The sequence below is a fragment of the Lepidothrix coronata genome, unplaced genomic scaffold (assembly GCF_001604755.1).
Source record: "Lepidothrix coronata isolate B3197 unplaced genomic scaffold, Lepidothrix_coronata-1.0 Scaffold323, whole genome shotgun sequence".
Lineage (NCBI taxonomy): Eukaryota > Metazoa > Chordata > Aves > Passeriformes > Pipridae > Lepidothrix > Lepidothrix coronata.
The window spans coordinates 11,687-25,686 of record NW_016690503.1 but is presented as its reverse complement, the minus strand read 5'-3'; the positions used below and the strand labels follow the sequence as shown (position 1 = coordinate 25,686).

The 14,000-nt window shown below is 55.8% G+C and overlaps 1 protein-coding gene across 1 annotated transcript; it reads left to right on the top strand.

The window, feature by feature from the left end:
• Positions 1–1,086: 1,086 nt before the first annotated feature.
• Positions 1,087–9,989, top strand: LSS (lanosterol synthase (2,3-oxidosqualene-lanosterol cyclase)). The gene is made up of 21 exons (XM_017838094.1): positions 1,087–1,264; positions 1,338–1,476; positions 1,554–1,662; positions 2,067–2,188; positions 2,520–2,616; positions 3,388–3,523; positions 3,730–3,838; positions 4,176–4,294; positions 4,704–4,801; positions 4,932–4,959; positions 5,578–5,634; positions 5,853–5,924; positions 6,620–6,670; positions 6,808–6,957; positions 7,296–7,392; positions 7,583–7,688; positions 8,245–8,310; positions 8,723–8,803; positions 9,050–9,220; positions 9,522–9,600; positions 9,687–9,989. The coding sequence occupies exons 2-21, from the start codon at positions 1,398–1,400 to the stop codon at positions 9,876–9,878; spliced, it is 2,019 nt and encodes a 672-aa protein (XP_017693583.1). The 5' UTR covers positions 1,087–1,264; positions 1,338–1,397; the 3' UTR covers positions 9,879–9,989.
• The last annotated feature ends 4,011 nt before the right edge of the window (positions 9,990–14,000 follow it).

Sequence of the window (14,000 nt, the reverse complement as noted above, 5' to 3'; positions counted from 1 at the left end):
ATCACAAATAAAATTACTGCATCCTTTCCAAATAATCCCTGAGGTGATGCTGGACATGAGTAAAGAGCTATTTGCTAGCAGAGGAGCAATTTAAATTCAACTTGTAGTGTGCATTATATACTATAAGTATTAAGTATTATAAGTAGTAAGAGACAGGCATGTTTCTGTCCTGGGATGCTGATGGGTGCCACATTTGGGAGTAGCTCTTTCATCCCTGGGCCCCCTGAGGTCCCTAGGAGTGGCTGTGCCAGGCAGTGCACGGATGTGGACGGGGTTTTCCACCAGCTGAGCTTGATCTGGTGTCACTTCTGTGGCATGAGGGAAGCCAAGTCACTCTGAAAAGCAGCAGAAAGAAATCTTATCACTCCATTTAACAAAGTCCATGATAAATTCGCACCGTCACACATGCACAAATTCCCAGCCCTTTCAACACAGCAAGTACGGCATCTCTGGAATTTACACCCCTGTGTGCCTGATGGCGTTTGTAGCTCCTTTTCGGAGCCTTCCTGAGCCGAGGGGCTTTGAAGGGCTAAAAACATGAGCTGGGTACCCAGGTTTGTTATTGCCATTAACGATGGGAACCACTGGCTGGGCTCTGGGGGTGCAGGGAGGTGGGGACAGTCGCTCTGGGGGTTGGCGCTGTCCCCCAAAGGGACGGGAGGGCTGTCGGGGTGTGCAGTCTTGGGCAAGCAGCGCGGTCCGTGTGGCCGGGTCAGACGTTCAGGACACGGGATTCCGCCCCCTGCTCCCAGCCGGGAATGGCGGGCGGGGCGGGAGGAGCCGTGAGGGGACGGCCGGGGGCGGGGCTTCTGCCCGGCCTCGCGCCCCCATTGGCTGCCGCCCGTGAGGCGATGTGGGACCAGGTGGGTCCGGCGCGGCCCCGGCGGCGGGAGCGGGACCGGGAGCGGGAGCGGGACCGGGAGCGGGACCGGGAGCGGGACCGGGAGCGGCGATGGCAGCGGGCAGCGGGTGGGTCCCGGTGGTGGAATCGGGATTGGGCGCGACGGTGGCGTCGGGCAGCGCGGTCCCATAGGGTGGAGCGCGGTGGCGGCCGCGGCTCAGGGTGCCCGTGTCCCCCAGGGCGGTTCGGCGGCGGGGCGGCCCTCGGCGCTCGGCGGCGGCCACGGAGCTGCCGGCCTGGCGGCTGCGCTGCGAAGGTGGGCGGCAGCGCTGGCGCTACCTGGGGGATGGCGATGGCGATGGCGATGTCGGAGAGCCGCGGGCGCAGACGGCGCTGGAGCAGCACAGCCTCGGGCTGGACACGGTGCGAGGGGCCCGGGCGGGGCGGCGGGGCCGCTCCCGGGGCGCCCCGCTGAGGTGCCGCTGTCTCCCCGCAGGGCGCGGCGCTGCGGGCGCTGCCGGCGGCCGACTCGGCCCGGGAGGCGGCCCGCAAGGGGATGCGGTTCTACGCGGCCCTGCAGGCCGAGGATGGGCACTGGGCGGGCGACTACGGCGGGCCGCTGTTCCTGCTGCCAGGTAAGCCTGGGGCACCTGCCCGGGGGTGGGTGTGTGCAGTTCGGCTCTGTACAGTGCCGGCCCGTCTGGTCCTCCAGGTCTCCTCATCACCTGCCACACGGCCAAAATCCAGCTGCCGGAGGGGTTCCGGAAGGAGATGATACGTTACCTGCGCTCTGTGCAGCTCCCGGACGGAGGCTGGGGCTTGTGAGTAGCAAAGATGCTTCTTTGAGGGATGGCCTCTCCAAGGTCCAGCACTTGGAGCTGCTGTCAGATGTGCCCAGGCTCAGGGAGGGGGGCTCGGCACCTGTGATAGCTCTGGGTGGTTGGACTTGGTTTGTGCAGCACTTCAGGTACTCTGTTTGTCACAGAGATGGCCAGAGCATCAAGTCTGGCCATATCTCCTCTGTGTCACTACATGCCAAAGCATCATGTGCGACTGGGTAGTGCAGAACAATGTTTCTTCCTGGATTAGTTGGGTCCCCCTTTTTCACAGTAACCCCCAGCATTCCACTTCACCCCAACATAGACAGCCCTGCGCAGCGGATTATGTCTGGCTAATGCCAGTAGCTGGCTAATGGCCGTGGTGTCTCTGTATATGTGCCTGACAGGCATGTGGAAGACAAATCAACGGTGTTTGGCACAGCACTCAACTACGTAGCGCTGAGGATCTTGGGGCTCGGACCGGATGACCCTGACATCGTGCGGGCCCGTGTCAACCTGCACAGCAAAGGTCAGCCATGGGGCTGGGACACTGGTCAGAGAGGTCTGGCTGGACCTGAGGGCTACATGGAACTTGAAGGGCAGCATAGAACATGGGGGGCTGCCAGGTAGTGGAAGTACTGTTGCTCTTGCTTGCCCTTGGTGGCACCTGTGTTTTCAGTTAGTGATGGGAAGCTGTGTTATGTTTTTGTACCATCGCCTGCTTGCCCTGTTTCGGGACGTGCGTCCCAGCCTGAGTAGTGTGTTCCCAAATATGGGGAGAAGTGGGCCCTGTGATGGGGAAGAAAGAAGGGAGCTGGCTTGGCTGCGTTAACCCTGTAAGCTGATACTGTTCTCTGCAGGAGGTGCTGTGGGAATCCCTTCCTGGGGCAAGTTCTGGCTGGCTGTCTTGAACGTTTACAGCTGGGAGGGAATGAACACGCTTCTCCCAGAGATGTGGTATGTGCCCCCCTCGCTGTGGAGGGAGGAGATGTTGTCAGTCCTGCCGCCAGCCTCGACCCAGAACTGTCTCAGGCACTGGTGTTTGCTGGGATAACTCCAGCTATGGTCTGGAACTAGAGGTGGTCAGGCTGCTTGTCAGCTGGGAGCCAGCAGCAGGCCGGCCAGTGGGTGGATAGCACTGAACACTGCACCCGAGGGAGGTGCCAGAGCTCAGCCCAGTTAGCATTACCCACAGGATCCCTGATACATCTGTGTGCTCCCTGCCTGTCACCAGTATCTTCTGGCCAGCCAGAACTGGGCCTTTAGCAGAGGGGACAGCCACATGTAAGGCTACCAGCCCTAACCCTCACTTGTATCCTCTCTGATTATTCAGAGGGCTGCTGGGTGTCAGAGAGGGAAAGTGTGTGACATGACCTCTGGGGGAAATCAGGGGCTGCACAGGACCAAGGGCTGCTGGTGCTTTGTCATCAAATGCCAGTAACTGTCAGTCTGGGCCTCTGCCTTCAAAGTCCCACATGACTGAACTGGCTTCTCCCCTCCCTCTTCTCTGAGCTCAAGGTCCTCCTTGCCCTCTGTCATCTAGGCCAGGAGCAGTGTCTGCTGGCTCTGGTGTGGAGGGAGCACCCCTGCTGGGGGGATCTCAGCAGGGTCAGGCTGTGTTTATATCCCCTGGTGCAGGGGACAGGAAAAGGTGTGAATTCCACACACCATCTCTCCGTGTTGCCCTAGGCCCTCCTTGTTCCTCACAACCTTCTCTGTTGCAATCAGGCTGCTTCCCACGTGGTTCCCAGCCCACCCATCCCGGCTCTGGTGTCACTGCCGCCAGGTTTACCTTCCCATGAGCTACTGTTACGCCAAGCGTTTGTCAGCAGAAGAGGATGAGCTCATACGGAGCCTGCGGCAGGTAAGGAAGGAGCTGATCCTCCTGGACAAGGATACATGGCTCCGTGACTGCCTGCTGCGCTTGGCCATGTCCTTGTGCGCCGGCCTCTGGCTTGCGAAGCGGCATCTCTTATCCCTGCGTGGTCACTCTGTCAGACAGCAGAGTAACTGCTCCTGGGCGCTTGCTCCCAGCTTACCAGACTGATGCCCTGTGTTGTCTCGTGCCAGGAGCTGTACGTGCAGGACTATGCCAGCATAGACTGGCCAGCGCAGAGGAACAACGTGGCTGCCTGTGACGTGTACACCCCGCACAGCTGGCTGCTGGGCGCTGCCTATGGTGAGCGTGGGGGGCCCTGTCCCCTGCCCCTCTCTGCTGCTGCTCGTGCAGCTGAACCTGCCTTGCACCATGGGGGCTCTTCAGGGTCTGCTGGCAGCTACTGCTGTATGCTCTGGAGCTGGGATGGAGACATGGATTATGTGATCCATGGGCTTCTCCCTCCCTGAGAGCATCAGGGCCTTGTGCCCAGGTCCTCGGGCTGCTCTGGGGCAGAGCAGTTCTACGCTTTCCTCAACGGGTCGTGGTGTGAGCCAGGGTGCAGCCTGCCACAGCAAATGAATCTGGCTGCGCAGGGTGGGTTTTTGTTTTCATTGCATGTCCCTTTTTTCTCCTGTAGCCATCATGAACATGTATGAAGCCCACCACAGCACTCACCTGCGGCAGCGAGCCATCACAGAGCTCTACGACCACATCAAAGCTGATGATAGATTCACCAAGTGCATCAGCATCGGGCCAGTAGGACATATGCTGTTAATCCTTTAAATATCTCGCCCTTTGTTATTTAGGGACCAGCTTGTGCCCTTCCCCAGAGCTTTGCATTTGTGGCATGTAACCAATAATCACCAGATCTTGCTTAACTCCTGATCTTTAAGAGCGTAAGGCCAACAGGGCACAGGAGATGCAGAGAGCATGGGGATAGCTGGTGAGGGGTACCTGTCCTTGAGGTCCAGAGAAATGCTGTGAGGAGAAGCTCTGGAGTAATGTCATGGCACCTGCCCCACTAACTCAGCTATGCTGGGTGATGGAGCCATTGGGATCAAGGCCAGGACAACCTCTGGATGGCTTTGTGCTGGGTGGGAGGGATCTATGTCTCTGGGGCTGGAAGAAGCTCTGTCCAGAGCAATGACAGTGCTCCTTGTGGCAGATTTCCAAGACGATCAACATGCTAGTTCGCTGGTTTGTGGATGGGAAGAACTCCCCAGCTTTTCAGGAGCATGTTTCCAGGATCCCGGACTATCTCTGGTAAGGGCTGAGTGTGACCCTCCTGGCACGGCACAGGGCTCTGATCCCTGTGGATCACTGGGGCTGCCGACCTGCTTCCTGGTGCTCCCGCTGTGCCTATGCTGCATCACTGTGCTCTCTCCTCCCACAGGCTGGGCCTTGACGGCATGAAGATGCAGGTGAAGTGCTGTAGGAGTTCATCTATGGCTGAAGGGACCATGGCATGCTGGGGCAGCCCATGGAGTAATGGGATAGCGTGTTCATCCCGAGCCTGAGCTCCTGGCACCTCACCTCTGGTGCCTGATGGCCTTCTCTGTCTCACTGCCACTTCCACCAGCTGTGCCAGGAGGGAATAGTGCCTGTCCTGCTAGTTTGCCTCTCTGTGGCTGTGAGCTGAGGGGGCAGCTCTAGGCCTCCATTTCCTTCATTCCCACAGGCTCTGGGAGAAGGGAAGAAGAAAGCCAGGCCCCTGATCCTGCATGTGGTCCGAGCTCTGCTTCTCTCAGAGCCGTTGTGTCCTGCTGCTCCTTAGCGCTTGCCAGAGCTCCTGCCTTGGCTGTGCACAGAGCAGGCTGAAGCAGCTATCTTATTTCCTGTTCCATTGCTGTCCCTTTACCTGCTGCATCTGTCCCCTTGTGCCAGCATATCAGCTGTGATGCTGAATGGCATAAAACAGACACAGGGTGGAGGCAGCTAGTGGGTGTGATGTGGGAAGGATGTGCTGCCCCATAGACCCCACATCTGGGTCAGGGTGCTGGCTAGCACCTGCCTCTCACTATCAACATTCTCTCTTGCAGGGCACAAATGGATCCCAGCTCTGGGATACTGCCTTTGCCATCCAAGCCTTCTTGGAGGTAATGAACCCTGCAGTGCTACGTGCTGCCTTGGGAAAAGGTTTTCCTCTCACATGTCCCCGAATACCAGAGCTCCTGCTATGCACTCTGTTGGAGCTCTGCTGTGTCAGTTCTGTCCTGGCATCCTGTTACTGAGCTAGGCAAACATTCATCTGCTCAGAGCATGTTTGGTGGCCACAGCTCCTTGTTGAGTGCTGACTGTGTGCCTCTTTTTCTAGGCAGAAGCTCAGGAGATGCCTGAATTCACATCCTGCCTCCAGAACGCCCATGAGTTCCTCAGGTTCTCCCAGGTGAGCAGAGCCCTTTGGTGGGCTGGTTGTGCACACTTGGCTTCTGCTCAGAACCCTGTTTGATGCATCTGTTGCCTTCTGAAGAGCTCTTCTGAAGGGCTGGACTAGCAAAGTTCTAGGGACAACCTCCTGTTTTCTGCTCCCTGTTTTCAGGGAACCATCTTTGCAGCTTGGTGAGGACCTTGGCCAGGCCCAGGGATATTTGGGTTGGCTGCCTGAGCTTAGAGAGGCTACAAAACTTAAAGCTTAGGCTTCTTTGCCTTTTTTGCCTTGTTTTACCAACACATTTGAGGCACCGTTCTGGGAAACCCAGGCCCCTTGGCTAGTGACTGTATGAGCTCAGTTCTGCTGGCCAGGCCAGTGGCTCAAGGTGGGGGTCACTGTCACCAGCAGCTTGGTGCAGATGCAGTCAGTCTTGTTCACAGTGTTGCCAATGGGAGCATTCAAAGCAGATAGTTCCCTGGCAGGAAAGCTTCCAAAGGGGGGACTTTAGCAACACTTGCTTAAACCAGGCCAAAAGGTGATTTCTCTTGAGCACTCTTTGCTCCAGAGCTGACCTCTTCTCTGTCTGCTTCCCTCAGTGAAAGACAAGTGCTGTGCACTTGCACATTGTTCTGCACCTGCAATGGTTTCAGCCCGTGGTCCTGCAGCCAGGCACCTCCAGGCTGCCCTCACTTGTTTCTTGCCTCCTGCAGATCCCGGAGAACCCACCTGACTACCAGAAATACTATCGCCATATGAACAAGGTACGGTGACTGGGACTGGTCTCCGAAGGACTTGTGACCAGGGTGGGGATTTGGGCAGGGGGAACAGGAATGAGGGGCAACACTTGCCCCCCTACAAGGTCAGGGGAAGGTGCTGAGCTCACCTGATCCATTTCCAGGGTGGCTTCCCCTTCAGCACGCGGGACTGTGGCTGGATTGTGGCAGACTGCACAGCAGAGGGGCTGAAGGCGGTCATGCTGCTGCAGGAGAAGTGTCCCTTCATAGCTAATCTCGTGCCCCCCGAGCGCCTCTTTGATGCTGTGAATGTGGTAAGTGCTGCAAAAATTAGGGCCAAGGGAAATGCAGACAGGTAAACCTGTAAGAGAAGTCAAGGCCTGAGTGGTTGTTAGATCTGGTATTAGATCTGGTTAGATCTGAGGCCTGGTGTGGCAACACTCTCTTGGCTGTGATACAGAGCTGCCTATGTAACATAATGTGATGTGATGGCCTAGATTGGGCCTGCCTGTCCCTGTGGTTTGAGACCTTGGTTGTCTGCCAGCCCCATAGACCTGTGGGTCTGACTTTGTCCTCATACCTGGCTTGGGGGCCAGACTGGGGTGGTACTGCCTGTGAGCTAGTCCCAGCTCTTCTCTGCTTGTCTGGGCAGTTGCTGAGCATGAGGAACTCGGATGGAGGCTTTGCCACGTATGAAACCAAGCGAGGAGGCCACTTACTGGAGATGCTGAACCCCTCGGAGGTGTTTGGTAAGGGGAGCTGTGGGGGCTGGTTTTTCTGCCCACTGTGAAGGGACAAAGTGGCCTGGCCTCCCCATGCCCAGTGGGTGTCTAATGTAGGATCAGTGTGCTGTGGGTCTGAGGGAGAGGCTGGCAGCAGCTGACCCGCAGACTCCCCCACAAAGGGGCTGTGGCAGTGATACCTTTCACCTGCTGGCAGGTGACATCATGATCGACTACACGTACGTGGAGTGCACGTCGGCTGTCATGCAGGCACTGAGACACTTCCAGAGCGAGTTCCCTGAGCACCGAGCCCTGGAGATCAGGTGAAGCTCTCAGATGAGAGCTGGGCAGGGGAGAAGACAGGCTGCACTTCTCAAGCTGCCTGCCATGGCCTCTTGGCACAGCCCCTGCTGAGTCCTGTTAGGGGTCTTGCCTGGATCTCTACACTGGCATGGGGCAGCCCCGGCGGTGGCCAGCCTGGATACTGGTGACTTCTCCAAACTAGAGCGCCCTGCAAGAGTCTGGGGCCCTGCCTGTCCCAAGGAGCAAGGCATAGACTGTTTGGGATCAGGCTGGGAGAAACTGGTGGAGATCTGTCTGCCTCTTGACTTAGCAATTGTCTTGCTCTTGCAGCCAGTTGCAGACTGGGTCCCTGTTTGCCAATGCCATGAGGCAGAGAAGCCCCAGCTGGGGCACATACACCCACATGTTATACCTACATATATCCTGAACCATGTAGCTGCCTGTCTGCATGCTTTTGCCTCTTCTGCCTTCCAATAACGGGACCCATCAAAGCCTCAGAGGGGCTGATGGAGCTCCCAGTGAAGCAGACACTGAGTTTGAGCTGCTTGTGAAGTGGGTGGCTTCTCTTCTGTCCAGGGAGACTCTGCAGAAGGGCCTGGATTTCTGTCGCAAGAAGCAGCGAGCGGATGGGTCCTGGGAAGGGTAAGCTGTATTCCCAGTGCCCAGTTTTCTTCTGGCTGCCCCAGAGTGAGAGGGATCATGATGGCAGGCATTCCTGACTGGTAGGATCTGTGGGAGGAGAAGCAGGGGCTGATCCTCCTCTAGCTGCTGTGCTTTGCTCTCCATTACTCTCCCTGCAGCCCAGGTGGAGCAGGTACCTTGTTCATTGCACAAGACCCTGAGAAGCCTTGGGGGTCAGGGTGGTTCCAGTTCTGCTGACACCTGGGTTAGCTGGGAGCAGGAGTGGTGGGACTGGACATGGCTGTGCCATAGGGGAAGGCAGGCTGCAGCTCTGTGCCTGGCTCTCTGCTGTTCTGTGAACACAGCCATGTCACAGCCTCCCTCTTCCTGGGGCCTCGCACCCCTGACAGTGCTGCTCTCCCCTTCCTCCTAGGAGCTGGGGGGTTTGCTTCACCTACGGCACCTGGTTCGGTCTGGAGGCGTTTGCCTGCATGCAACACACATACCGTGATGGGTGAGAAGGGGCTGTCTGGGTGCCCTGCCCCTACCTGCCTCCTGGGTCAGGGCAGGACTCCATGGTGGGGCTAGGGGGATGCCTTTGCTGTGCATGGACTCTCCTGCCTCAGGGACTGCTTCTCCCAGGAGCAATATGGCCAGGGCACTCACTGTGGGCACAGCTTCTCTTTACAGCTGAGAACCGTGGGTGCCCAAACGTTCCCTGTCCCCAGTCCTGTCTTGACTCTGTGCCCCGTCCCTGCAGGGCTGCGTGCCGAGAGGTGGCCCAGGCCTGCCAGTTCCTCCTCTCCAAGCAGATGGCAGATGGCGGGTGGGGAGAGGATTTTGAGTCCTGCGAGCAGCGCACGTATGTTCAGAGTGCTGAATCACAGATCCACAACACCTGCTGGGCCCTGCTGGGGCTCATGGCTGTCAGGTAGGAGCAGCCTCACCTGGCCCCGAGTGCTCAGGGAGATGGGAGATGCAGGCTGGGTTGTGGGGCCTTGGGCTTGGCTGGTGTGGGCCAATGCAAAGCAAAGGTTTTGATCACAACTACAGGCCTCCAGCCTGGGAAAATGTTCTGGTGTCCTAGGATTGTGGGGGGCCCTTTCCAAAGCATTCAGCATGCCTGGGACAAGCTTGGGGCAGGCTGGAGGTGGTTGAGTTCCCCAAGTTCATGGATGGGGTGTTGCAGATAGTTGGGATGAGGGTGCTCACATCTCTCTTGTGCTTTACAGGTACCCTGACATCGACGTGCTGGAAAGAGGCATTAAAGTGTTGATTGATAAGCAGCTGCCCAATGGGGACTGGCCTCAGGTACATCTTTAATCTTCCCAAGGGGTTCCTGAACACCCTACAGTCCTGTGTCACTCATACCATTCTGCTCTCTGCTTCTGTCCTAGGAGAACATTGCCGGGGTGTTCAACAAGTCGTGTGCCATCAGTTACACTGCGTACCGCAACGTCTTCCCCATCTGGGCGCTGGGCCGGTTCTGCCGCCTGCACCCCGACAGCCCCCTGGCTGGGCAGCTGCGAGCTGGGCTGGGGCCCTGGGGAGGGGCAGGGCAGGCTGTGCAGGAAACCATGTCTGCCTGAACCTGGGCCACTGGGGCTGCCAGGGCCTTGGACTTGGCTTGGGTACCGGCGGCTGTGTGGGACCACGGGGGTGTGTGCTGCGTGGGACGTCTCAATGCTGACCTTAGCATGTGGACTGCTCCCTCTGCCAGGGAGGGGTGCTGCCCTGGTGCTGCAGAGCCTCTGCTTGCTGTTGAACCTCTTCTAAACATTCCCTTTTTAAGGTTTTTCCCAGGTATATTCTCCATCCTGGGATGGGGAGTGAAGTGCCTTTTCAAACCATTTGGAAGATCTTAGAAAGCTGCCAAGCTCTGTGTTGTGTTCCACGTCTGGACAGACTCTCATCCTGAGTAGAGCAAGGCTGCCTTTATCCTCCCAGGCTGGCTGGCTGTACTAAGAGTGTGGGATTTTGGGCCTCACCATAGTGCCCAGTATTATGATGGGGGACCCTGCACAATCCCTGCTGAGCTGGGCTCTGTACTGTGGGTGCCAGTGACAGCTTTTAAAGCACTGTCTGGAGCCTGTGCTGGGAGGGGAAGGGCACCTGTCCTCCCCCACATATGTGGAAAAAAGGAGTGCTTCACTCAATTTTCTTATGGTTTTGTCCCCCGGCTGATGGCATCTGGCTTCCCAGCACCTCAGAGGTGAAGTCACCACCATTGTTCCCACTTTGGAGAAGGGGCGGCTGAAGCAGGAAGCCCTGAGGTGGTTGGCATCAGGGCACAGCCTGGGCCCCAGGGCTCCAGCCTTCCCCCAGCACAGCAAGTGCCTCTGCTCAGGCCACGGTGCCATTGGACATTCATAGCCAGAGCTGGAAGACTGACAGGTTAATAAATTGCTAATGGTGAGGCAAGAGGATTTTAACTGTGTTGTTCTCCTTACTGTCTGCCCAGTGTGGGTCCCAAGCAGAGGGGAGCTGGCACAGCAGCCTCATGTCACCTGGCTTGGGTTCCCTGTCCCCAGAGATATGAGCATCATCTCCACCAACAAGCAAATCATGCTGGGAGTCTGTGCCTCTTCAGATGCTTTTGGCCCCAGAAAAATATAATGAAGGAAGCAGCTGGCTAAAGGGGAATGATCACTTCCTTCATCCTGCTCCTTACACTTGTGCAGATAAGCAGGATAGAAAAGCCTATTTAAATAAATTCAGCTCAGGCTGTGTCGACAGCCCTGGTTGGTTTTTCCAAATTCTGGACACCTTTACACCTGTCTGTGAGATTACTCTGCATTTAAATTTCTTCTTGCTGAAACTGAATTATTCAAGTGTCACACTGTGATGTGTCTTGAGAGGACATGACTGTTTGGATTTCACCTAGCTCTTGGCTTTAACCAAACTAGGGTTGCCTTGCAAATTTTTTAACCGTAAAATGCTTAATGGAATTAATTTTCTGTCCTCTCTTGGAATTCCAGGAACTCTTTTTTCAGTTCTTTCAGTTTCAGAGCAGGAAAATGTTCCCTCTGCTGTGCAGTGGGGGACTCGTGGTGAGTAGCATTACATCACATACTGCCAGACAAAGTAAACTGTAGATAGATGTTGGCAGCCAATTTTGTCCATACCTCAAAGCAATTCAGTAGGAATTGTCCCCAAGCCTTTCCCAACTTCTGTGAAATCCCAGCCATAAGCAGCTGTGAGCTGTGTTCATATAAAACAGTGAACCCTCTCTGTGCTTCTCACCTAACAAAAGGAACACACAGGAAAACGTGTGTCTTAATAGTGTTAAAATCTGCTCCAAGCTGCAACTTTGGACTGAGCACATGCAGGAGAGATCAAACAGATACCTGATATATTCAGTATAATTCTCATTTCATGGAAACTGTTTCCTCCAGGAATACTCTGACACTCCTCCCAGGGATCTCCTAGAGTGTTTTGATCTCTGATTTCAGGACCTGAGATCCCAGGTGTCAGCCCCACACCACTCCCAGGATGCTACCTGAGGTGATTTTTCTCCTTTGGAAAAAATCCCAGCTCCAGAATCTATGAAAGGCTCACCCAAGGCATCTCGTGGAGTCTTTTGATCTATGGTTTTGGGACCTGTGATCCTGGGTGGCAACCCCAGCCTCCTCCAAGAAAGTTTCCAGAGATTATTTTTCTGGTTTGGGGAAATCTGTTTCCGTTCCTCAGAAATTGTAGCTCATGACACAAAAAGAGAGACACAAATGCAGACCAGTGTTTTCATGCTATAAAAAGAGCCATTCCATGACTCTCAGACTCCATGACTTTATGGCTGGGGTTGGAAGGTTTGTCTGCTAAAGCATCCTGCTCATTGGCTCGTTCTGTGCATCCTGGAGAGATCCAGGTAGGCCTTTTTGGCAGCTGGGCATTAGCAGAGCTTAAACTGGGGGCAAATTCAGCTGAGATACCCTGGGAGGTGCTGTATGCTCCTCTCTGCTGCCACGGGAGGGTTTTTCTGGGTTGAGGGTGATCCTGGGGGTGTGAGGGGGTGCCACGTGTACACAGGCCAGCCAGTCCTGTCCCCCTGGGTCCCTGCAGTGCCCCCCAGCAATCCTGCCTCCCCGTGTGGATGCTGGCCAAGGCTGGGCTGCAAGTGAGGCAGCTGGTTGTAAGCTTGCCTGGAGCTCCATGTCAAGCCCAGTGGTGTTCCTTCAGGACATAGCAGTGCTGAGGGGTCTCCTCTAAGCCTCTTGTGGCGCAAGTTGCTTTCTTGTGGAATGTTCTCTGTTACTGGAGAGTAATGAGGGAGCTGGAGAAAGAGCTCGGTAGCTGCTTTAGATCACTGACCAGCAGTCCTGGTTAAGTGGAGAGACTTGCCAGTTGCTTGGAAATGAGCAAATGGAAGGCCCTCGTGCAAGAAGGGTGGGAAGGATGATGTGGGAAACTATGGGCCTGGCAGCCTGCCCTCAGTACCAGGGAAGGTGGTGGAGCAGATGATCCTGAGTGCCGTCCCCAGGCACTTGCAGGACAACCAGGGCATCTCCTGGAGGGTGGGAAGGCTCTGCAGAGGGATCAGCCAGAGATGCTGGGGCGGGGTGGGTGTTGAGGGGTTCTGTGGGAATGTTTGGGAGGATTTGGTGTTGGTGGGAATGTTGGGGAGGGAGCTGTGTGGAAGGTGAGAGGCCTGGACTGAAACTGGATCCAGTTTGAAGGCAGCCTCTGTGGTTTTGCAGAGCTTTGGTTATGGAGAGCAGAAGGAATATCTAGGACTCTTCTTTTTCTGTCAGTGGTCCTGGTTGTCATCCAGGGCAGAAGAGGGGAGAGCTGTACTTTACTGGCCACTTATCTACCTGTACTGGAGGGAGGATTAGTGTTTTTTGCAATATCCCTCTTTGTGTGAGGTGCTTTTGTAACACTGAGTGAACTTCCATTCCTTGACAGCTTTTATACCTTAATGAAATTCTTATGTTATTAGCTCTTAACAGAAAAGTGTTTGAAAACCAAACAATATCCAATTTATTTATTTATTTTTGCCTCAGTTTAGTGTTTATTTTTTGCAATTGACTCTTAATGGACCCTGTTAAGGCAAAGGAGTTGCTGGTTTGGGGTGGGAAGCAAACTTGCAAATCTTTTACCTTTCCAGGTTGTGCCAATGAACTTGGGAAGTTTGCAGCTTGATTTTACACTTCTTGCTCTGAGCAGTGGAAAATAATGTGGATTCCTGGTTTCCTGAATTTAGGATTATTAAAGGCCAGATTCTTCTTTGCCTTCACAGAAAAGATGTTTTTGTGCTGCAGGTCATCACTTGCATGCAAAAATCATTCCTGGAGGAAGCAACAGCTTCTGCTTTCTGACAGCTGCCAAGCACAGCCACCAATTGCTCCAGCTGCCACTCCCAACAGCCCCCTGCAAGAGCACAGACATCAGTGCTCGTTGGCTTTGGCCGCCCTGTGGCAGAGAAGTGCCCCGGGGACACAGCTGTGTCCGGCAGGAGACGGGCACCAGCCCTGCCAGGACTGGGGGCGGTGACAGGTCTCCTTGGGCGAGGACTTGCCAGAGCTGCTGATTTTGGTGCAGCCCCGGGCAACGGGATGGGAGCAGCATTGGTGCCCTTGCCCCCACGTTCCTTCTGTGTGTCACAGCCCCGTGTTCGGGAGGGCCACCAGCCGGCACTTCTCCCAAGGAGCCCGTGCCAGCTTGTGTGGAGGCCCCGTGGCCTTCCCGCTGCGGCTGCGTCGGCAGCCGAGGGG

Bases quoted from the DNA above. Each gene is read 5' to 3' on its own strand.
- LSS (XM_017838094.1), top strand. From the start codon at position 1,398: ATGCGGTTCTACGCGGCCCTGCAGGCCGAGGATGGGCACTGGGCGGGC. The intron at 2,189-2,519 runs GTCAGCCATGGG...TGTTCTCTGCAG, and splicing joins TGTCAACCTGCACAGCAAAG to GAGGTGCTGTGGGAATCCCT. The intron at 7,393-7,582 runs GTAAGGGGAGCT...ACCTGCTGGCAG, and splicing joins GAACCCCTCGGAGGTGTTTG to GTGACATCATGATCGACTAC.